This window comes from Cryptomeria japonica, chromosome 3 (genome assembly GCF_030272615.1).
Source record: "Cryptomeria japonica chromosome 3, Sugi_1.0, whole genome shotgun sequence".
Classification (NCBI taxonomy): domain Eukaryota; kingdom Viridiplantae; phylum Streptophyta; class Pinopsida; order Cupressales; family Cupressaceae; genus Cryptomeria; species Cryptomeria japonica.
The window spans coordinates 398728361-398753942 of NC_081407.1; the positions used below are offsets into that span (position 1 = coordinate 398728361).

The 25582-nt window shown below is 36.8% G+C and overlaps 2 protein-coding genes across 3 annotated transcripts in view; both read left to right on the forward strand.

The window, feature by feature from the left end:
• The window catches only part of LOC131047855 (serine/threonine protein phosphatase 2A 55 kDa regulatory subunit B beta isoform), an 87487-nt gene that overhangs the window by 32455 nt on the left and 29450 nt on the right, over positions 1 to 25582 (forward strand). For both annotated transcript variants that reach the window (XM_057981640.2, XM_057981641.2), the window contains exon 7: positions 14638 to 14756. In XM_057981640.2, coding sequence (XP_057837623.1) covers positions 14638 to 14756 — 119 coding nt within the window. The remainder of the gene's footprint in view (positions 1 to 14637; positions 14757 to 25582) is intronic.
• LOC131874638 (uncharacterized) lies at positions 23738 to 24649 on the forward strand. Its single transcript, XM_059218368.1, has 2 exons — positions 23738 to 23936; positions 24028 to 24649. Exons 1-2 carry the CDS (start codon positions 23772 to 23774, stop codon positions 24406 to 24408), a joined length of 546 nt encoding a protein of 181 aa, XP_059074351.1. The 5' UTR covers positions 23738 to 23771; the 3' UTR covers positions 24409 to 24649.

Below are 25582 nucleotides of genomic sequence, written 5' to 3' on the forward strand. Positions count from 1 at the left end.
TTGAAAACATAGAATGCTTTCAAGACAGAGATGGTCATGACATGAAAAGAGGAAGGCAACCCTTTCCCTCCTGAAAATCTAGTACTACCCCAAGCAAGAAGATAAGGTTGAAGTTCGTTGGCCAAAGACACAAAGATCATTAAGGATGCAAGTTCCTGTTCCGGTTCAAGATGTCTGCATTGATCCATAATATTTCAAGTTCTAGCATCCTAAAGCAGCATGAAAATCATCACAGACAAAGGATGAAGCAGTTAGAGTCGTGTCTTTGGACACATAGAATAGTTTTAATTGTAATTTTGTTTTGACAAGTTACAAGTAAAAAAAACAAAAAAACTTTGTAATTGCAAGTTAACTCATCACTTGCACTTTTGTAATTACATGTAAAGCAACTACAAATTGAGTTCAATTAGGATTGTAGTTGGAATAAGCCATGGTGGTTGAGAGAATTTCTCAAGTTAGTTAGGATCCTCCCACCTTTTTCTCAAGGTTCCTCTCCTATAAATACTTGAGGGGATCTATTGTAATGGATATCTTTTGGCAATGCAACAAAATTTTGTCAGTTTGTATGTGCACTCTAAGACTTTGAGCTTAGATGTAAATACGATTGCTTTCAATAAAAGAGGCAAGTTGTGTTGAGACTTTGTGCCAATTCAAGAAGTTATGTGACGACATTTTCTAGAGTTGATTGTGAGTTTTGTTCTATTGTGAAAGAGGGATTTAAATTCAATCTTGCAAACTTCGAGCTGCTAATTGTTATTAGAGTTATATGTTTGGTGTTCCGATTTGGTCTTGCAGACTTTGAGCTGCTTATCATATTTGAAACTAGTGTGGAAAGTTAAAGTGGGAAGATAGCTTGTAGACTTTGTGCTGCTTCTATTTTTAAAACTTGTGCATGTAAGGTGAAGTGCATCATGTAGTTAGACTTTGAGTTGCTACATATTGTGCTTAGTTAGCAGAAAATCATCCAAAAAGGTTGATAGGAGAATAGATAGTTGAAGACTTTGAGCTTTTTTTCTGTTTTCCCGTCCCGGGGAAGTGAAGGGGGTCTTTGTGCCTTCATGGAAACTTTGCTTCCCTTTATGTTCCAAAAATCCTACAAAAAAGTCTCATTTTTGTATTTGCTGTTATCTATTTTCAATTGCTATTACTTTTTTGTGAAGAGAAAAGAGTATAGTTTTTCTTGAAAGAAGAAGAAAGACTGCTGTCCCACCCATATTAGATTAGTTTAGTTTGTAGATAGGGGGAGCCTTCCCTAAATTAGGAGAGTATCAGACTCACACACTGTGGCTGAAACCACAATTTTGTACATCCCCAGGTGTACAAAATTTTCAACCAACATGTGTTAGGTTGTTGTGAAGTTAAATAAGGTGTTAAAGATCTAGTATAAGCTATTGTGATGGCTTATTGTCATCTAAAGGGTCAACTTTGGCCTCATAGGATTTTAGTCCAATTGTCATCCTCACCTTCTTTGTATTATTTTTTGCATAGGACTCTAGAGTCACTAAAGCTTGATGTGTTTGCAATTCTTAACATCATACTTGGCACTTTTGGCAAATGCCATTTGAACTGATAAATGCATCCATAGCATTCAAGGCCACAAAAAATGCATTTGATTCTTTGTTTGGTTTATGGAGGATTGTGCCATATGCCCAAGTAAAGTTCTTTTTATATGGCATGATAAATTGAAATCTTTAAAATAAAGTAAAAGAAATCAAATGTGTGATTTACGGAGGATTGTGCCATACTCCCAAGTAAAATTCCTTTTTCGTTGCATGGAGTTGAAATCTTCAAAAAAAATAAAAAAAAATCATTATGGCTAGGATTAGAATCATTATACATAGTAATTAAAAAAATCTGTAATAGTAACCCTAACCTCACTCATACTATAGATTTTAATAAAAGAATCCTTAAAATGCTTGCAAACCTAAAAGTTATATTGAAATGCCGACCAATCTCAGCCTAGGTATTGAAATTTCTTTTGCTAATGATATTGGAATGCCAACCTCTATGCATGCTTATTGGTTAACACTTTGAATATGAAGAAGTGTAGATGGAAAAATTTGTGATTGATACTTGTAGTGTTGTGCAGATTGATGGTGGATGAATTGATGATTGGTCTTGACATTTTTAGTTTTGTTTGACTACGTAATATCAACTCATTACTTCAGCAATACATCCACGTGGTTTCCAAGGCATGGTATTCAACAATGGATTCATGATTGTGTTTCACCGCTAAATGATACTGTCAGCAATATCTTATGGTTGCTGCTTCACATCTATTGTGTTGTGGATGGGAAATGACATATGTTGGTGGAAGACCTTGTTGTGTAATAAGTGCTCAAGGATCCACTATTATTCTTGGGCTTTTCTTTGATTGCTTGTTGTGTAATACGTGCTCAAGGATCCACTATTATTCTTGGGCTTTTCTTTGATTGCTAGTTTGTCTCTATGATTTTGATGGCAACTTTGTTAATGGGTTGTTTTGGTTCTTATTGGAACACAATTATAGTAGAGACACCCCAATGGTTGTGGGAAGACCATTCGTGGAATGAGCCTTGTATGGAGCTCAAACAACTTATTTGGAGCATTAATAGTACTTATTACATTGTTTTTTCAAAGACACTTTCTTAGTTAGAAAATTGTTGCTAAGGATGGATGTTCTGCATTGTATTTTAACATTCCATAGCCCCTTGTCAAGTTTAGGAGGGATATTGGTATGATCAGTAATTTCTTAAGTTATTTGTTTGCGGCACCCATGGGAAGTTTGCAAAGGTAACTTTTCAACACTAGTGCATTTTATGGGAAGTGTGAAGTGTAAGAATTGAACAAGTTCTTTGAGTACAAGTGAGTAGAGATATAAAAAGTCTGTGTTCAAACGCTCTCATGCTAGCTAGGATAGGAAAGCCACTAGGGTTATTAAATATGATGAAAGTAAAGGTATAAGTAAATATTCCAAATATTCATTGAAGGGAAAACATTGTAGTTGACTCAGCAATTACATGACAGACTCAATTTTTTCAAAAACTCGAGACTTGCAAAAACTTGCGGAAACCTCTACAATAACCCACCAGATTTATCAAACGTTGAAAATACATTAATTTTTATAAATATGCTTAAAAAACATATATATTACTAAATTTTAAACTATATTACCAATTTCCTTCATATATAGATCAAAATTGAAGTTTACTACACTTTGTAGACAAAACAATGAGTTTAAAGTGTCATTACATGTAAACATCCAATTTTGATATGAAAAAAATTACACACCATAATTTTTTCTAAGACGAAAACTTAGAAAGTTTGTTGCCACTGTATGGGCATCATGGAAGTGTATGGTATAGCTATGGTACCCTCAATAGGAGTCACAACAAGAGTCTCAGGCATAGGACCAAGTTGTGTATGTGGTGGCCTCGCCTCTAATGACTCGCTAAAATCAACTTTTGAAGCCTGATATGCTGCCACATTTGCTTTCTATTTGGCTTCATCCCTCGCTAGACCAGCAATCTCAGTAGTTGTAAATAGTGGATTCACATTCTGAGTCTCAACAACTCAATCTGAACATGGATCAATTCATTGAGGTCTAGTACATGATGTGTATCTTGCCATTGTCCCCTTTATTCATACTTCCAGTTGTTTAATTGCACAAACACAAGGTCATTCAAGCACTTTATTCAAGCACTTTAGAATCAATTTTTTGTGTTTTTTTTGTGTGAATGGCCTAAAAAACTCTGCATTTGTGCTCACAACTAGATGTGTTACAGGGCTGGGATAGAATGCAGATGGCAATCTTTGAGGTTTAGGTGTTGTGGCACCTAAATCTTTCCACTGCAAATATATAAGGAAGACAATTTTAACATTGTTGTATATTAATATTTTAGTAAACGTAAAATAAATTACAAATTAAAACTAAATTTTTTTTTTAACATGGTTGTAGAGTGTCTCTCCCACCAATGCATAAAGTTGAAGAAAATAATGCCTCTTATGCCCTCTTATAACTTAGTAGTTCATTGTGTTCAAGTTCACAAAGGTTCTCATTAGGGATCAACCTCTCAATATACACATTGAGGCTTAGCGTAACCTTTACAGCTGCTCTAAATGAAGGGGGAAGATAAACTTTGGGCTCAAATAGTAGGCAACAATATGAATATGCTGGTGGAGGAGTTGGTTCCACCTCCAATCAATAATGTGCCACATGGGTTCATATTTGGTTCTATTCGACCTTTTACAAATGGTGTATTGCTTTTTTGGTTCTATGCATAGCTTCAAATAGATACCTCATGGGGTTTTTGTCCTCGTGCACCAATTGTAAAACTCAAAAATATGGTTTTGACATCTAAAATAAGAGAGTGAATGAAAAGGAAATTAGAAATTCAAAAAAATTTATAATCGACAAATTAAAATATTACAAATGCTCGTACCATTGTATATTCTTTTTAAAAATTAAATTTTGATTGAAAACTTACCTTAATGATCTCATCCATTGTCTCGGCAAACCTATCATTAAAGATAGTTCTCACTGTTGACTTTTCGAGCTGTGCTTGTTCACCGCAGGCAAACATTAGATTGTTGCCTTCCCAACCATAGACGATAAGGTCTTATCGTCACCCCCAAGCACAAGTTCGCTTACTGCAAATTGCATGTATTCATTGTGTGTGAAAGACTACAAGACAATTGAATATATATGAGGTAAGGCTACCTAAAAGACCTCAAGTCGGCCTTACTGATTTGACGCCAAGAATAGGGTCAGTCCTATTTAATTACAAGTTACTTATTTAGGGCCAGACCAATACCTTTATGTTAAACATATAAGCTGCACATTTTATGGAGAATTGCTAAGGCCGAAAAGGCCAATTAGCAATTCCAAGACTAGGTCGGCCCTCGCTAGGGATCTGACCTAGCTACATGTCAACACTCCCTCTTAGCTAGGGAGGATACTTCCAAATAAGCAAGTCACATCATGGCTGTTCCCATGAAAACCAAATGACGTTCTACATCATGAAATGATATGCATCATGTAATCCACATCTATGATATTCATCAAGCATACCTGAATCAGAAAAATACATCATGGACTTCTTCCATGCTATCCATCTTGCATTGCCCGTAGCAGATGGATCCAAAATCTTACTATGCACACCTGCAAAAAGTGAGTATACATACAAAATTATAAATACACATCATGGACTTCTTCCATGATATCCATCTTGCATTGCCCGCAGAGGATGGATCCACCTTGCATTGCCCGCATAGGGTGGAAGAGATCTTTCAACCTTCTCCCTGAGAAGGATAACTACCATCTTGCATTGCCCGTAGAGGATGGCTCCACCTTGCATTGCCCACAGAGGGTGGAAGAGGATTTTCACCTCAATCTTCTCTTTAGAGAAGAATACAACACCACCTTGCATTGCCCGCAAAGGGTGGAAGATACAACTAAATGTATCAATGGGGTTGATACTCCCTCTCAACCAAAGCTGTGTTTTCCACAACGCCAAGAGTATCTCTGCAATATTCAAACTTCACTCTAGCAAGAGGCCTGCTCATCTGTGCTGATGTATTTCAACTGTATGGCACCTCTTTGTACCATATCTTGAATGAGTATCCACATGCTTTGACCTGTCATGAAACACTGAATTGATAGACATCTTCATACAACTCTGATTGTCACAATGAATGACTGTGGGTTCCCAAGGTTGTCCAAACAAATCAGCAAGAAGTTTATGAAGCTACACTGCTTCTCTAGTGGCAACACTTGCTGCAATATACTCAACTTCAGTTCTGATTATGTATTCAATTCTGAATTGCAACAATACAAGGCTTAGCTTAAATCATGTGACTCAGATCTGCACACTTGAATGAATCAGATCTGCCCCTTTTAATACACCAGGTCTGCACTTCTATTTCACCAAGTCTGCTCTTTCATTACAAACTGAATCTGCACTTTCAAGTTTGCTTCAGGTCTGCAAGTATGAGTCTCTTAGGTCTGCACTTTAATGCACCATCTAACAGCAATAAGGAGCACCACAATTCTCTATATCTTCCTTGGATAAATTCGCCAAGTTCATTGATTATTTTCACACACCAAGAGGCAGATGAATTTCGCTAAGAGCATGAATGAATGATTGTGTTTAAACTTGCCAAATAGCCTTTATTTATATGGTGCATATACCCTTTTAAGTCGGCTTATTTAAATATATATTTTGGCGCCAATTTGATTTGAGTGTGGCATGTTCATTATAGGGCTGGCCCTATTTAGGAACATGCTATCATCTTTGGCATGAAGGGTCCAGCACTACACGTTACCCTTTGGCAAAAGGGCGCAGCCCTTAAGGGATTCAGATGTTGCCTAAGGCAATCCGAATCCCCCTTTTTCTTAGCCTAGTTACAAACAACACTCCCTCTTAACTAGGGAAGAAAAAGAATACATAATCAGAACCTTTAGAGTTCCATCTAGCACACAAGCATATCTTCCACCTAGCACACAAGCATAGAATTACATCTTCCACCTAGCACACAAGCATATGATGGTTCTAGCACACAAGCATAGAAAGTGTAATACACAAGTGGGTCTTTACATAATTACAATTTTCCATCTAGCACACAAGCATAGAATGGAACCTTCCATTCTTGCACAAGCGAAGAATGGACATTGGCTAAGAGCACTCACTGCATAACAGGTGTCAGGTCTAGTGTTAACTAGATACATCAAGGATCCAATCAACTGTCTGTACTCAAATGGATCTGCAAAATCAGAGTTAGCTGCAAACATACTCAACATTTCAAGTTAGTTTCCATAGGAGTAGACATAGGTTTGCAATCCATCATTCTAAATCTTTTCAAAACATTAATTGATTTAGTTAGATCTTTATCATACTTCTAATCCTAGAAGGAAATGCATTAAACCTAAAAAAAATCCTAAGCTTACCGAATATTGTCAATTCTTCCATCTAGTATTTACTGAGGATTGTCGGGAACGTAGGACTCCCTCTTAATCCTTGATATGAGATACATAATATAAGAATCCTATTAGGGAAAACAATCATAGGATTTTCATAAATCAGAAGAATGCTAAATTTCCTTTTCCTTTACTTTTACTTTCTACGAAGGGAACCATAGCATAATGACATATCATCAGTCATCTCTTTAAGTAAGGAAATGAGCTAAAAACTTGTAGAGGCTCTCATGCCTATTCCAAGCTCCCTCTGAAGCATAATAGTTTACGACTTATTGACATCAATATTAGAATCAAACATGATTAATAATGGCATGGACATGATACAAGCATATATAAAACTTATCTCTTTTACCCGTGTCCTTAAGTTGTTTCATGAATCTCTGGTGGCTGAGTGGGGCCTTTGGCTCTTGCCATCTACCTTCAGCTTAGTGACGATGCTCAAAATGTTGGCATAACATCCAAGGTTGTTGATGGTCAAACAATGTGCATGATGGTGAACTTTCTGAATAGCCTACACCCCTTGACCCTGAGAATTACCTCATGACGGTGAACTTTTTGAATAGCCTACACCCCTTGACTCTGAGGATTACCTCAAAACATGAATCTGAAATGTCAATACTGAAATCATACATGATTTAATGACAACAAAATTTATTCAACCATATGAATACTTATCTCTTTCTAGGTTGGTCTTCTACCAACATTTTGGCTCAGTATCGGAGCTTCCAGCCATACTGAAGTATCTAGCGAAGATGGCTGCGTGGCCTTCGGCCCTCGCCATTGCTCATAGTCTATCTCCATCTTGGTGGCGTCAACATGCCAAGCCACCAAACGCTTTCACTGAATTGACAAACGATCAAGAATGTCGACCACGCACTGTGATCATATTCTGTGATTGCCAATTCCTTATATTGCGACCCATTCAAGTGCGAATACAACGAACTCCTTTCGGGGCTCTTGCGCATACAAACACCGTGAATATGGCTCTCGGCGAGCACTGTGGCAGCGACCATCCTTCCAATTCTGAATGACTATGACGAGGCAAATACTGCGGACATACCCTTGTGATCATACACGGATACACCCTACGATCAATGAGATCACCGTGAGTAACCTGTGATCACCACCTTCTACGATCTCCGTGTATCGAGATGAGTCTGCATACGCCCCTCGATGCACTGTGATTATTGATATCACCTTACGGTAGATGCGGCCTCCATGTGTGAATATGCCTGCTACGATCACCACTGTGACCTTGATGCCTCCACGACTCTTGGCAAACACGATAACTCCATCACGACCCGAATCTAGTTCGAGCTTCCACCTTGTCGTGATTAAATGATCAGCTCGGTGATAAAAATGCTAATATTCCCATGGTGATTACGGTGCGGATTATAAACATGTCCATGGACACCTCCTTGTTGCGTGACTATAACCATCCATGGCTCACACTATGAACATGGCTCCCTGCGAATATCTTGAGCACCATGATCGTTCAAAACAAGGCGAATATACCAAGCGGTGAGGAATAGCGGCTTCCTCCCTGCATTTACGCCTCCGGGTGAATATGGCAACTGCAATGTCTGGTAGTCACCTTGCGAATGCGGCTGCCAATGGTCGCAAACAATGCATACACTTCTGTGATTCATTTTGAACACGACGAATACAAAACTTGAAATGTGATCATGATTATGCGATAATGTGAACACACTGCGGATGCAAACGCGAATACACCGTGAACATCACTAACACGGTCATTGCGATGATCCCGCGATGATTTGGATATACCCCAATGTCCATTGAGAATACTCCGTGAATACTTTGCAACGAACACGGGGCTGCGAAGCCACGACCACAATGCGGACAATGCAAATGTAATCCTCTGCGGACACAACAACCATGAATACCTTGTGACTATGATCACTAAACTCGAAAGGTGATTTACCCTTGACTATACGGTGATTGCCAAGCGAACATTGAGATTGTCACACTACGATTGCAACTCGCTCAGGCTGCATCCGACTAAATCTGCAATTTAGGAAAGCCGTAGCTCTGATACCATCTTGACCTTCCGGGCTGTGCTTGTTCACCGCAAGCAAACATCAGATTGTTGCCTTCCCAACCATAGATGATAAGGTCTTATCGTCACCCCCAAGCACAAGTTCGCTTACTGCGAATTGCATGTATTCATTGTGTATGAAAGACTACATGACAATTGAATATATATGAGGGAAGGCTACCTAAAGACCTCAAGTCGGCCTTACTGATTTGACGCCAAGAATAGGGTCAGTCCTATTTAATTACAAGTTACTTATTTAGGGCCAGACCGATACCTTTATATTATACATATAAGCTGCACATTTTATGGAGAATTGCTAAGGCTGAAAGGCCAATTAGCAATTCCAAGACTAGGTCGGCCCTCGCTAGGGATCCGACCTAGCTACATGTCAACACTCACGACCCTCTCTATTTCAAACATTTTGCAGTGAGGACTCAACCACCATTCACCCACAAACATGCGCTTAAGGTTGGGCAATGTAATTGCTATAATCTGCAAGGTAACGAAATCAGTGGAAAAAGTGTGCGACTCCTAAACACACGAGCTCCTTGCTATGAGAGAGCGCGACTCCTAAACACACGAGCTCCTTGCTATTAGTATGCTCTCTCAAGAGATTCAAAACCCATGGATGCATTTGGTAATATTTCTTGCATCGTCCACTGCATTTTTCTCCCAACCTAAGTTCCTCAAGAAGAAGTTAAGGCAATGGAAACACAAGGGCTCTAAGTTCCTCAAGAAGAAGTTAAGGCAATGGAAACACAAGGGCTCTAAAACAATGGAGGGTGCCTCAAATTTATTAGTCTACCGATTGCCACATGTGCAAATGCATTTTCTGTAACTGTTTCGATGACATTATCCTCGCCTACCTCCACCACTTAATCTAACAAGCTACACAAAGTCTTGAATTTTCTTACTTCACTAGGGGCATCAACTGACTTTGAAAAGACCAATTGTTCTTTCTAGGCTGCTAAAAAGTGAGTGTCTTATTCTTGGCATTTGTCCACCCATCAGACAAAATGTTGCAGCCATTAGTTTTCCAAATCTGTTTTGTTTCTTTATTAGCTTATTTATGTTTTAAACCTCATCATCCAATAATGGACCACTCAATTCATAATTGCTTGGGGCCTTGAATCCGTTGCTTGCCATGATCAATGTAGTAACCAACTTCTTCCAATAAGGACTTGATGCAAGATTAAAGGAGATATTGTTGAAGTACCAAACCTTGGTACATGCTAATTCTGCTTCATGATGCAATTCACTATTCTATGCAGTACCTTCTAATGAAAGTTGCACATAAAGAGTGTTACGAGAAACAAAAGAATTGGTATTATGGATGCCCACATTGTTTAATTGTTGTATTCGTAGCCCAATGGAAGAAGAACCCTCCATGTGTTTGACACTGTTTGACCCTGTAAAATTGTGACATTTGGATGAGGCTCCCTTTGCCTCTGTTGTCGTCTTTTTCTTTTAACTTTTTTATTTTTTAATGCTCAAATGCTGAAAGAAGAACTTTTGCAAGAGTACATTGTGTAATATCTTGGCAAGGTACCTGTGCAAGGTGATATTTTAGATTCATTTCTTTATAACAATGGTTGCAAATAACTATTCCCTTTTCTGAACCTTTTTGTCTAATGTTTCTAGCAAGGGTCCTTAGGCTTGCTGTCTTTCTTAGTAGAAGTTGTGGATGCCATATTCTTTTCAAAAAATGGAAATCATGCTTGCCAAAAGTGAAATAACATAAAAAAATTAATATTGTAGGTGTATTTGAAAATAAAATTAGCATTAACAAGCAGTACTTGTTTTATTTTAAATTATTTTAATGGATGTCAGGTAGCCGATAGCCTATGACAGTGATTTTTAAAATGGTTGTTTGCAAACAAGATTAAAAAAATGAATGCAAAACACACCTAAAAAGATAAAAGGGTGGAGATTGTCATTGCACTGCAAATTTAGTAATTTACTTTTCAATATTTAAGCTATATTTAGTCTGTTTAATATAATTTAACCATCCCTAAAACTGAGTCTCCATGTCCCAGAAACTTGGAGAAACACTCCTTTTCTTCTTTTCTTACAGATATTATTTTGAATGCCACTCCTTTATTTTGTTATTTCCTTAAAGAATATCATTGAATCTCTTTGTTTAGCTGGGTGATTTTAGAGTGCTTCAGGATGACTAAGAATTAAATACTAATTTTAGAGTTAGAACATGGATAAACTTTTGCATTGAATATGACTGATGGCTGCACCCATGTTTTGTGGATGGAAAAGGACACGTCTTTATCCATGATTGTAATGATAATTGACGAGTTACAAATTGATAATACAAAGCACATAAACAAAATGCAAGAGAAGTGTTATGAAGGATATCCAACATTCATTCAAGTGTAAATATTAGATGTCTTATGAACAAAGTTCCTGGGAACTACCTAGCAGCAAGGTTTGAACTCCGATTTCAGATTTCTTCAGTATTTCAACAAAAATCTGTGAATCATAATTATTGAAAACATTGAAATATTTGTCAATAAGACAGCAGGATTTTATGCTCAACTGCCGTGACTCACTTATGCCAAGAAATTGTGGGTCACCGTGTTCACCGCCACAGCATACATACGTGATACCTCACAGCATCTAAAGATCGCAATGGAAGTTGGAAGTTGCAACTTCTGAATCAAGTTGCAGTTGTGGAATTTGAAATATCAAAAACCTTAGGTTGTGGTGTCAAAAGAATGTGTAGGTTAAATAATGAAATCATTTGACTTTTTATCAGTTTTTATGGGCGAGTTAAACCCTGGAATCAAAAGTTTTTAAAGGGTTTCTGTGAGTTTTTCTCCTAAAATTTGGCGAGTTTTCTCAAATCCCAGTGCTGAGTTTTTCTGCAAGTCACAAGATCAATTTTGACTTGTAATCCCTGAGTTTGTATTCTACGGAAAACACAAATTGATTATAAATTCTGACCTTTAAGTTTGGGAATTCCGTGCCCTATCAAACATGTATCTGCCTTTACTTATTGATGGGTGATATGATTACTAACATGGATGAATATTACGAGTTATATTCACTGTATGTTGAAGGCATGCAATTAATAAAGAGTCTAAGTTGTCTACAATCAGTGCAAGTTGCAAGGATCACGCTTAAAAGTTAAGAAAGAGAGATTTATTTTAAGAAATAGTATGCCCATTGTAATATGGATGGGCAAACAGTTGCAAAGTGTTGGAAATCATATCCCAAATTCATCCTAGGCACTGAAAGAAAGGACAATGTAAGAAGTATATGGTAGCCAAGATTGAGAGGCCAGATTAAGTGTGAGTTGACTGTGGATAAAAAGCCAATATGCACATAATGCAAGTGGAAGCAATTAAATAAACAAGTGATGAAGATGCTCTTGATCGTTGCCAATTGTTTGGGCTAGATTACTACACAAACATGGAGTCATATTTCCACATTGTTTTAAACATCGAAGAGAGGGGGAGCTATGAGGTTCCTCCCAAGATTAGCCTCTCAATATTTGCAAATTGTTGATGGTTAGATTACTCCACCAAAATGGACTAAGGTTTCCTCACTTCTGCTATTGTGTTCACTTGAGATCTTTATTAGCTATTTCAGCCACCACCAGATATTGAACATGAAGAAGAAGGCACTATTAAGGAAGGTGCTACGGTAGAGGTTAGTTCGGATTTAGTCAACTGGATTTATGGACAATGTAGGGATGGCTGGAGATAAAGGTTTTCCTCTGGTTGTCATTAACAGGAAATTTTTTAATAGTGGATTAATATGCAGATGAAAGGTTTTAGAATCAGCCCTCTGGATGCTTAAATGGTCACAGAGATTTGGAATCAATAGTTCATTTACTCCTGGAGCACCAACATGCAAAATTCAAATGAAGCAAACTTCTGGCGTGCAGGTGAGTAAAACCAAATTGGCATTCAGTTTGGCCCAAGAAAACACAGTTTTAGATCTTCAAGTGTAAAATATTATCAGTAAATGTAATGTGGAGGATTCGTAAGCCCATACCATGAGTCATCCATGCAAATGGTAAGCAAATAATACGGTCAGATTTGGAGCAGTGGTGACTTCTCTCTTATGAGTAGCAAGAAATATATTTTTTTAAAGACAAGTTTCCAAAGGTTATAATGCATGCGTAACAATCCACTGTTTAGTGTTTTGATGAGAATAGTTGCAGCATACCCTACTATACTTTATAATCCCAGTTTGTATGTAGTTTTCTTGTTAGTAGATTGTTTTTAGTTATAGTATTGGTCAGATCTCAAATCTAAAGTAATAAAAGTTAAGGCAGTTCAGAATGATGGCATGACATGCACATTTGTAATCCTCATTTAAATGGTACATCCTTATTACTTATATGTGAATTTTGACACACATCAAAAAAAGATCAGATTTGGCCAACACTGTCAAACTCATTGAAGGGATCAGGTTGACATGCCAAAGAATGCAGGAACAACTCTTGGAGACACTATCCAAGGAAAATGCTGACATGATCAACATGGGAAAGAGCCAAGCACACTAAAGTGTTCAAGATTAAATCTAGATTGGGCTTGGTCTTCACTTGAGCATGCATGGGCTTCAAGGACAAAGCAACCACAAAATCATTTAGGATGGTCCATTTTTAATTTTGATATCCATTTGCATTTTTGGAGAGTCTGCCAGCCAAAAGACACAAGAGTGCAGGTTGCCAATACACCCAAGGTAGATCAGCTTCCGTAAATAAGTTGGAGACAGACCGTTTTACTTTTAAGTTGTTCTTTCTTCTTTCTCAATACATGTTAGCTTGAAGTTTGATCAGAAATTGATCATGTACAAATGAACAAGAAATTCTGATGTCATTCCAACCAGGTTGAGATGGTCCGATGGAAACATCAAAAGTTGTCAATTCATTGTCCCAATGTCTTTTGGTTGGCCAACTCTCTGAAAATGAAAATGGATATCAAAATTAATGAAAAGAATCACTATAGGTGTATAAAGTAATTATCAGTGTTCCTACCCAGTTTGGTGGATTTGACCATGAACAACCAATAAGTGACTAGTAAAGGCAATAAACAACAAAACTGCAAAATAGGGTATCATCTGAAATTAAAATTATTTGATATTTGATAGACAATGTGATATCTTAAAAAGTTATGGAAAAAAACTGCTCAAGATTCTTGAGAAGCGGGTCAAAACATCTTTGTTTGCGGAGAACAGTTTTTCAGCTGGCACCAGGTGTTCTGCTATGGGCATATGTGCCGGATGCCTTCCTAGTTAAGGAATATTTGCAGGAAGGAACATAGTTTGTGGTAGTTAACAGAACACCTTTTCTAAAGGTTCCTGTCATTTCTAACCTCTCTTCCGATTGATATCAGTCAGTCAACTCAATATCTTTAGTTTGTTTCTAAAAATCTACATAAAATCCTTAATTGTATGTATAAAATGCATTTTATGTACATAGGTTTCGGTGTAAAAGATTCCATAAGCATGTTATGTGGTTCTTCATTGTTGCCTTTCACACAAGAACATCAGTAGGGATAAATATGGTGAGCTTTTTTGTGGATCTTGTTTCTGTGTTTCTAGTTAACCAATTTTTATCATGAATTTTGATTCTCATTCTAACTTTACTGTTGTTTTTCAGTGACGGAGAAACTTTTATATCAGCAGATGACCTAAGGGTTAACTTATGGAACTTGGAAATAAGTGATCAAAGCTTCAATATTGTTGACGTGAAGCCAGCCAACATGGAAGACCTTACTGGTAACTGCTGCCTTTCTTAGCTACAGTTTTGTAATATAGAATGACTGTACAATAGGGTTTTGATTTTGTTGCAGTCAATGGTAGTTCTCACCATTTTCTCTAATTAGTTTATGTCTATTCACTTTAATAGAGATCAAGTGGTTTGTTATTAGAAATATTCAATTTTAGGTTGGATGCATTTTGGATATTTTTTTTCTGTGATAGTCCACCCAAGAGATGTAGGCTTGACTTTATATAAACTTTCTTGCTTAGATAGCTAACATCCCACACTGAACCAAATGATCCACATCCCACTTCACCCTATGGCCAATCCTAGAGTTTGGCAAGTGGAATAGGGTTTATGGCATTATGCATTAATGCCAGACTGATTAAAATGCATTCGCTAGCCTCATGAACTTATAATTGATAAATATCACTTCAAAGGGTATACACAGATCATAATTTCAGTGGGTTTTTTTGGAATCTATTGTAGCAGCAGTCTCTTTTGCTTGGGCGTAATAAGTGGTAAAAACAGTGAAAAGAGTCCAATGGTGTTCAGAGGATGCATAATTGCTTTTGCAGAATATTGGCGCCTTTACCTGCTGTAATTGTTCATCAGATATTTTGCGTATAGACTTTCTGAACATTTCTGCAGCTGAAATTCATTTTGACAATTAGATTAAACTTCTTCTTAGCTTTACAGGCTGTAGTAAATTACTAAATGTGCTCTTCCTTGGGCTCTTAAAGGGCTGGGCTTGTTTACATATTATATGGAATTCCTGTGTTAAGAGAAAATGATAAAATTTTACCATGATACTTGGATCAAATTTTCCAGTACCAATCTAGCTGGTGTAAGATCAAAATAGATTGTAATAAGCTCTAAATATTTCATGAGATCTCTTGATGTAAGAGAATGTTAATGTAAACACAGTATAAATTTATTCTGAGAAGATAGGGTAAAAATAAAGTTTATTCTAATGAAATATAAAGGAAGTGACTAAGTAAAGGATAGGTGTAATGAAAGTAGGTGGCTCTTTTCAGTCCACAAATTTTCTATGGTAGTTGAACTCCACCTTTTTCTTTGTTATCTCTAAATTCCCAGGTTCTTTGCCTTTCTCTCACTGCTTGATGTTTTAGAAGTCCTCTTGTGGCATAGCATGCATTGCTTAATCAGCAATTATTTGCTTATTCAGCTCAGTGTTAATTCAGATGTTGGAGCTCTCTGCGTCCAAAGGGAGATATATTGGAAAACTAGGTTTCTTTGGAGGTTGGCTCCATTATCTTCACAACCATTGGAGTTAGCAAGAAGATGAAAGAAAACACACCACCAATTGACTAAAAATGGCGAAGAATCTCATGTTGTGTAGTGTAGAGAGAATTATGGGGAAAGAGAACGACAATGGCAACATCACTTTCATCCCACATTTAATAAAAAAGACTTAATGAATGGAAAGACTATGCCTTCCAGCAAGGATTCATAGAAGAAATCTCTGTACCATGTTCCATGCAGGAAAGAGAGAAGAGAAAGCGAGCACAAACAAGGAAAGCTTCTAAAATGAGCATTGCATGCCAAAGAATGAGAAAGGATGAGGAATCCAAAGGATGGGAAGTAGGGACTCTTGCTTGGAAAAAACACAGCCACAGCAACATGCCATATGTGCCAAAAGTTTGGTTCATTCTGGAATGTTTTCCATCCAAAAATCCATTTGCCTACTGTGAACTGATAATATAAACCTATTTAATATGTCATGTAACAATTATTTGGATTTTTGAATTATCAATTTCCGGTAGTGCTTTTTTGGCTTTTTTATTTTGTGGACATAATATTGATATATTGGTTTATTTTATTTGTATTTTCAATTTCTTTTATGGATGTATCCAAGCTTTAAGAATGACAGCATTTTAAATTTTTTTGGCACACACTTGAACCTGTATCTGCACACTCGGAATTTAGCTACTTTGGCCTCATATTTTGGGTCTCAAGAAGATAGCCAAAAGCATCAATAGCAACTAGACATAGTAATGTCCCCAGTTGGTGGCTGGGTCAGCCAGCACCAATTTCTTTAATTAAATGAATAAATAAATTGATAAATAAATTATTAGATAATTAATAAATCAAAATTATAAATAAATGTTAATTATTAATTATTTTGATAAAGTTGGCTTTTAAGGCCGATCTGTTGTTTGTGGTGGTTTCCTCTCTTGAGGCCGACCTAGTTAGATTTAGTATCTATGTGTGCTGTGTGGTGGCAAGGGGCATCAAAGTCTATTTTGCATAACGGCATTACACGAATGCATGGAATGGACTACTGAGATGAAAACCTCAGTAATCCTTCCAGGTGGGATGGTACCCCTACCTGATTCACATCTTTTGCACAGCATGGTGTTAATTTGTCATCTAAGAAAACAGTAATCTTTCAAGGTCTGAGTGCCATTCAATGACCAAGGAGAGTGCCAGGATTTTTGTCACTGTGGACAAGAGACAGCATACATCTGGGAAGGAGTCACAGGGTGATCATATACATCACGGCAATAGTCAGAAGGGCAGTTTGGATGTGACTCTAGGACAGGAGGAAGTCAAGGGCGATTAATCACCAGTCACTGGTGCAACTCTGAAGGCACTGGTTAATTCTTTCCTTTGTTGTGTGCCATTAGACACCAGCAAAGCAAAGGAACTTGTGCAAGGAAGTGCCTGATCAGAGGTGGAGAATAGCTGGGCATAAGGCATTGCTTTTGGGCATCAACTCAGAGCCATCTTTGAAAGCGACCTGTGAAGTTTGAAATTCATTCCTTTGCGTCAGTTTCTGCATTTAGTTCCATGAATCTGGTAATCGAGTCTTGGAGCAACTATTCCAATTGGTACTGTGTTCTGGCAATTCTGTTTTAAGAATTTATCAGATAAAACCAGGGGCTTGAGATTATTACTGAATTTATAATGTTACTGATGGATTGTCTATTATTGATTTCTGAGAATATAACATCTCAGATATAAGGAAGTGATATCTGTTCATGAAAGAATAACAGTCTGATTTCTGGTTGTCTGAGAATTTTTATATCTGTGTCACTGTTTGAGATTATTTAAAATCGATTGAGATTGGTTAAGGATGTTTCAGACATAAGCATGCACTATGGAATGTTCTTGTGTATTAATGGTTTGAACTTTAAAGTATAATAGGGTTAGAGGGGATTCCATTCACAGAAACTCTTGCTAAATCCTGTGAGACAAAAATTTCAACTACCATACGGAAGCAAAAGGCAAATCTCAAAAGCAACTAATATGTGTAACATGCAATATGATGCTGTCCTTTGATAGGGTCTGTCAAAGCAATTCTGAAAGAAGATCTTCTCTCTAGACATACCGGCCTATTCAAGGCCTTCCAATGTTACAGTAAGGTTATCAGGAAAAAATCTGCTTTTCATAAATATTATATGCTCACTACAGACAATTGGTGCCACTAATAGCCTAATCATTCTAGCAAGTGTTTTTGCATGAACTAATAGGAAACATTTTGAAGAATAGCACCATCTTTGTACCATTTCTCTTGTCCCTTTGGTGATGAGTTCAATGATAAATACCTGGGCTAACCAGCCCATTGTATATATTCCCAGCATATAACAGGCTAGTACAACCCCATGCCACCTATAATAATCAAGTGAAAGACCCTAAGGTCATGGAGAGTTATTGTTCTTTGTTTCCTTTATATGGTGTTCAGACTTTTCCAAATCTGACTCTCTGGACAAGTAAACCCTCTCATGACTACCAGCCATGTGGGTAACCATCTGATTGACTAGATTGAGAGAATACTCTCACAAAGGCTGGTTTCTAGTCAAGGTGCATATATTTGGAAAACCTATTGCTAGATTTGGAGTTCATCCTATTGTTTGCTATGCATTAATGTTTTGAAATGCTTGAATTCTTTTGATTTATGTTTTGCGTTGTGTGAAAATGGATTTAATATACTCAACTTGCTACAGTTTGCTTTGCCTCATTACATGGTTTGAGTTCCAAATTATGTCTTATTGGATCCAGTTTCTCAATGGAAATAGTTTTGGGAGACTAAGTGTATGTTTTAATTGGTCTGTCTCTTTTGATGATGGGAATGTTGGGGTAATAAGGACCCTTGTATCCCCTTGTTTTTTTTGTTTTGCTTTTTGAGTTTTGAGAATGTTTGATAGAGGGAATAGAAGAATAGAAAGGGCTGATTTATATTGCAACAAATGCAATACTATAACAGCAAATATAAAGGAAATGCTTGCAATCTTTGCTTCCTAAAATCAGTCATAAACTGAAAGTACAATACAAAGACAAAACTGAAGATACCCAGATGGATAAATCTGACTATAAACACAAGTATAACAGACCCATTTGCTGGTAATGAAAAGAAATGACTACAGCAATAATAACCAGCAAGTACAAGTTCCAGAAACCCTAGGTTCTTCACCAAAATACTCCAAAATGGTACGTCCGTGTTTAAAAGTGTCAAACAGCTGCTAAGATCTTCAGTGAATGCAGATATCAATTCCTTAAATCTCAACAGCTGCCCTAGAATCCTCACATTGACCCTCAAGAAGTGGTATAACTGGCTGGAACCCTCTTCAATCTTCTCCAAAATTGTTCTCTTCAAATCTAATAATCAATAAGCTCTGCAAATCTGAAAATGTAAACTCCAATATGCCCAAATGTGATTTCTAAATGAAATCACCAGATTATTCTCTAGATTGTATCTCCTAACAATGTGTAATGAATGTGCATCATGCTCATTTTTATCTAGCAACTGTTCAAAAGGGAGAGCGACCTTTTGAATTCTGGCCTAAAAATATTTAGGCAAGTGAGGGAAGTCCTTTGAAAGAGAACAATACAATATATTCATCAATAACCTATTGTGCTAGACTAATATGAAATATAATTAAAGTCAACAAACATTTACTTATTGATGAAGCCTAGGAATAATGCTCTTTTATTCACCATGAATAGGTATAATACTAGTGTTTTGTGGAGGCATATCCGTCTTGGAAAACATGCCTTTTGGAGATAGGGATGCCCTTAGGCTGTAGGGACAAGGAAAAAATGACCCTTTCTGCCCCATATTGCTGTTTGCAACAAGGTGCCCTCGAGATTTCCTTATAGAAGCAAGGGATGTCCTAGAGGCTTCCCCTCCTATAGGGAACAACAAGGGGACTCCCCAAGACAACTAGGGAAACCCCCATGTGCCACCCAAAGAAAACATCACCATACCTCTATCAAACTCATCGTTCAATAAATCTTTGCTGGTGAAGTCTCTACCAGATAGTTGCAAATGATGAGGCCTCAAGGTCATTGTGAGAATATTGTCCAAGGAGTCGGTTGCTAAGGATGGGAAATGGCAAAATAAAGGTGACTATCTTGAAGTGTTTCTCCTTTTGCAAGAGGTTGATTGTGGATCCCTTATTGATGAATAATGCTTGCCTCAAATACCCTATGCTTTGAATGATTGTCTACAATTTTCTTCACATTAATGGTACTTGATAGTTTCTTCACCATCCTGCTGATTCTTATATATCTAATATGTTGGTCGCAGTTTGGACTCAATATCCCTTGTAGAACATCATCCATTATGAGTTTCCAATAATACACCTAAATTGATATTTTTCTTTTAAAGGAGAACTTAAATAACTAAAATAATGCATTTATTAATAATATTAATACTAAATATATTACTATATAAAAATGTTTATAAACATTTTATATTTTCATTAAATATTCTAAATTTGTATATAAAAAAATTAAATTATTCTATATATAATATTACATATGTATGTATATGTATTTGTAATATATAAATTCCATATATATGTATATATTTATTATATTTTAACTCAGTTACCGGTTCTTGCCAAAAATGGCCGGGTCTTGGGTCCTGGTCTAAGTTACCGGTACTTCCTAGTTTGCTCCCAAATCCGGATACGATACGTACCGGATTCGGATTCGCCATGGAATCCCTGTGGATTCGAACAGGGTATTGTTTTTTTTAACCTGAAACGTATCCGCGTTTTTAGACACGAACCCCGACGCATCCGATGTAGACGTGGCGATTCCGTAGGGTTTTTTTGCCGAATCTGCACGTGCAAAAATGTCGAAGGTTTTTTCACATCGTTTTAAACCCGAAAGTTAAAAAAAAAAGAAGAAACATCCCACGAAAGTGCAGGAGGAGGGCACGGGAGCCACGAAAACATAGGAGGCCGCCACGGGTTGCACAGAAGGAGGAGGCCGCCGCCACGGGTTGCACAGAAGGAGGCCGCCACGGGTTGCGGGTTGCACAGGAGGAGGAGGCTGCCACGGGTTGCGGGTTGCCCAGGAGGAGCCACGACAGAGGACGCGCGAAGGAGCCACGGCAGAGGACGCGCGAAGGAGCCAAGACGGGAGGCGCCATTTCGAGCTTGCAGGTAGGTTGTTAATTTCGAAATTTTTATAATAGTTTGTTAAATTTTTTATTTTTATTATAGTTTGAATTTATTAATTTTAAATCAATTAATAGTTTGTTAAATTAAAAGTTAAAAAAAAAACCTAATATAAATTAAAAATTACAATTTTCGATTTTTAATATTAAATAATAAAAGACTAAAAACTATAAAACTATTTTAATAGGTTAATAATTTATTAATTATTATTATTTTAAATATGAATTATTCATATTTAAAATAATAATAATTAATAAATTATTAACCTATTAAAATAGTTTTATAACTTTTATTATTTAAAATTAAAAATCGAAAATTGTAATTTTTAATTTATATTAGGTTTTTTTTTTTTAACTTTTAATTTAACAAACTATTAAGTGATTTAAAATAAGCAAAGTTCAAACTATAATAATAAATTATAAAACTATTTTGCTAAATGTTAAATATATAAAATTAAATTTAATAATTTATTTAAAATGAAAGTGAAATTATTATAATATTAATTATGAAAGTAATAACAACATTTAAATTTTTACAAACTTCTAAATTACACAATAAGTAATTAAATATACCTATTTAAAATTTTAAAATAAATTAAATAATAAAACTATTTTGCTAGTTAATAATTTATTAGTTATTATTATTTTAAAATATTTTAGTTTATTACTTTCATAATTAATATTATAATAATTTCACTTTCATTTTAAATAAATTATTAAATTTAATTTTATATATTTAACATTTATAATCTATTGTTTAATATTAAATATTAATATTTTTTTTTTTAATTTGTTGTAGAAATCATAATGGCAACGACTAGTAGCTCTACTCCTCAACGGACTTTCAAAACTGACCCAAATTCACCTTTATGGAAATATGTCAAAATAATAGACCAAGTAAAAGGTGGTGGAACATTTTTATGGATATGCAACTTCTGTAGTACGAAAAAAACTAGCTCCTACAGTCGTGTCAAAGCCTATTTTTGTGCCATTCCCCAACAAGGAATCAAACCATGTCTAGGAAAGAATGGAAATGGGATGTCACCTCAAGAAATAGCAGGATATATTAGAGAGCAAGAGGAAGCAGATGCAAGAGTTGGTCGTGCCTCAAACCATCCTTTGTTGATAGGAAGAGGAAGTAAATCAAAGAGGCCCCCTACTTCTCCATCTTATAGCGATTTTCCTGATATTGTGGTAGAGAGCCACCCATTCTTGGACCCAATTAGTGAAGACCCTGTTATTGTGAAGAGAAGCAAGGGACCATTAGAGAGAGCATTTAAGAATGATGCTAGAGAGATTGCAGATCAATCCGTTGGAAGATGTCTATATGCAAACGGTTTGTCATTTAATGTGGTACGATCACCATATTGGCAGGATATGTTGAAAAAGGTAAATGAGGCTCCACAAGGGTACACAGGGCCAGGTTATGAGAAGGTGCGTAGCACCTTACTAGCAAAGGAGGTAAAAAACATAGACAATGCATTGGCTCCCATTAGAAATTCATGGAAACAAACAGGGGTGTCCATCATTTCAGATGGATGGAAGGATACCAAAAATCGGCCATTAATTAATGTAATTGCAGTGTGCCCTAAAGGGGCAATGTTTCTGAAAGCTGTGGATTGTGAGGGACAGGTGAAGGATGCACAATTTATTGCTAACATCCTTATACAATGCATTCAGGATGTGGGACGTCAAAATGTTGTCCAAGTAATAACGGACAATGCAAAGAATTGTAGAGCTGCAGGTATGTTGATTGAGACACGGTTTGAACACATATTTTGGACACCTTGTGCTGTCCACTCTCTCAACCTCATGCTACAAAAGATAGGCAGGAAAATAGATTGGATCAAACAAATTTATGTTGAGGCTGAAGAGATCCAAATGTTCATCACAAACCATAACATGTCACAGGCCATTTTCAGATCATTTTCACAGTTGGAGTTGCTAAAGGTAATTGAAACACTTCAATTTTTAAAATCTACATTTCACTTTGATGGTTACTTAATTTTTATTTTTTTATCATGTCTTCTTTGTATTCTAATTTTTATTTTTAATTTTTGAATAGGTTGCCGAGACCCGATTTGCATCCAACACAATCGTCTTGAGGCGACTTGTGAAGGTGCGACAGCCACTTGCTAGCATGGTAATTAGTCAAAGTTGGTCCCTATGGAGGCAATCCAATACTGAAAGGGCAGCAAATGTAAAGCGCATGATCTTAGATGACATTTGGTGGGATCGAGTGGAATATCTTTTGAGTTTCACTGAGCCCATCATGAGTATGATCCGTTATACTGACATGGATCACCCATGTTTGGGAGAGGTATATGATGGCATTGACTCGATGATTGAGAAAATGAAAGCCATCATCAATGCAAAAGAGCAAGATCCCGAAGAAACTTTCTTCAAAGAGGTTCAATCAATTTGTGTTGAGCGGTGGAACAAAATGACCACCCCACTACATCTTCTTGCATTTGCATTGACTCCCAAATTTTATAGTGATGAAATGCTTGCTAAGCCATCAAGGGTACCACCATATAGAGATTCAGAAGTCAGTGAAGGGTGTAGGACAGCACTTACTAAACTCTTCCCAGATTCTGAAATGGAGGATTTAATGACAAGTGAGTTTGCTGATTTTGTAGCCTCCAATGGTCAAAGTGTTTCCGCTCTTCGTGACAAGTATAAAAAGGATTCTCATGCTTGGTGGTACCTCAATGGCCATACATCACCAAACCTTCAAACTCTTGCAATCAAAGTTTTATCGCAAGTAAGTTTCTTAATTTTTATTGCTCTCTAAATTTAGATTTTTTACTATTTTATAATTGTCACCCTCTCACTTTGTGTCAATTATTCAATAGGTTGCTAGTTCCTCTTCATTTGAGCGAAATTGGAGCACATACTCCTTTATCCACTCAGTGAAACGCAACCGACTGGCAGCAAGTAAGGCAGAAGAGCTCGTTTATGTGCATTCAAACTTGCGCCTTCTTACTCATAAACAAAATGAGTATAAGGATGGGAGCACAAAGTTTTGGGATGTAGATCCAGAGCGAACTGATTTGGATTTTTCAGCTGCCACACAATCTTTACTTTCTGGGGAGTCTGATAGCCAATGTGCTGCTAGTGCAAGTGGCAGTGAGGCTGCATGTGGTTCCAGTACTCTACCTACATCATCTAATGTCAATGATGATGTTGATCTTGATCTTCCTAGTGACCCATATGATGCTATTGCTGATTATTAGTTGTGTTATTTTATTGTTGAACGGTTGAGCCAGTGAACAATGAATTCGATATCTATCATAACATTCAAAGTTTGTAATTTTGTTATAGACTTATAGTTATATCAATATGAATCATATATGATAGTTCCAAGTTTTGTTTAGCATATGGATGATATGTGGGATTCTAAATTTAATTTTTGTTTCTACTTATTAGAGTGTATATATGTATATATTTATGATTTTTACATTTTTTTGTACGGACGTACCCGGACGTACCCAGGCCCCCCTAAAAATGCCGTACCAGCGTACCGTACCCACGTACCCGTACCCGTACCGGCAACTTAGGTCCTGGTTCATGCCCGGTCCTGGTCCGAGCCTGGTTCGACTTGGGTCCCCCCCCGGTCTTGCCCAGGCGGCTGGGTTCCCTATGGGTCCCGTGTGGCAGGACCCACAGGGAACCCAGCCACCTGGGCAGGACCCGGGTGGGACCCAGGTCGAACCAAGGGGGACCCGGGTGAACCCAAGCTCGTGGGTTCCCAAAAACGGGGCCCACGGGTTAGAAAACAAAGAAAAACAATTAAAAAACAATTTTTTTAATCTTATTTTAACATTTTGAAATTTGAATCAGTTGAAACTTGACACTTGAATATTATCTATCTTTTTTGCAAATTATGAATATGATATTACATTTATGATTTACGATATATCAATAACAAAATATTTATTGGCATTGGCAATGGCAATTATGGATTTATGATTTATCTGTTATCATTTATGTATCATTGTATGGGAAAGTTACATTGTATGTTTGAGCTGTGAACATATATAATTTTGATGTTTGAAGTTTGAACATATATATATATATATATATATATATATATGTACGGACGAACCCATACCTGTACCCAATTTTTTTTTTGCCGAATCCACGAATCCGTACCTGAATCTGAACCGGAACCGGTAACTTAGTATTTGCACCATTTATCATTGTTGCCTTGATGCTCCTTCTTGTCCCCAAATTTTGGTCCATAGTCCTATAGGGTAAAACTGCGGTCTAATTTCTCTTCAAATTAACTTGGAACTTATGCGGACATCCTCAGTTGTACCTTAAAGTGTCAATCCGGGATTCGTAAGCTGATGAGAGGTATAATGGCTATTTGCTCAAGGGATGAAGATAGTATGTTAAGTGATTATG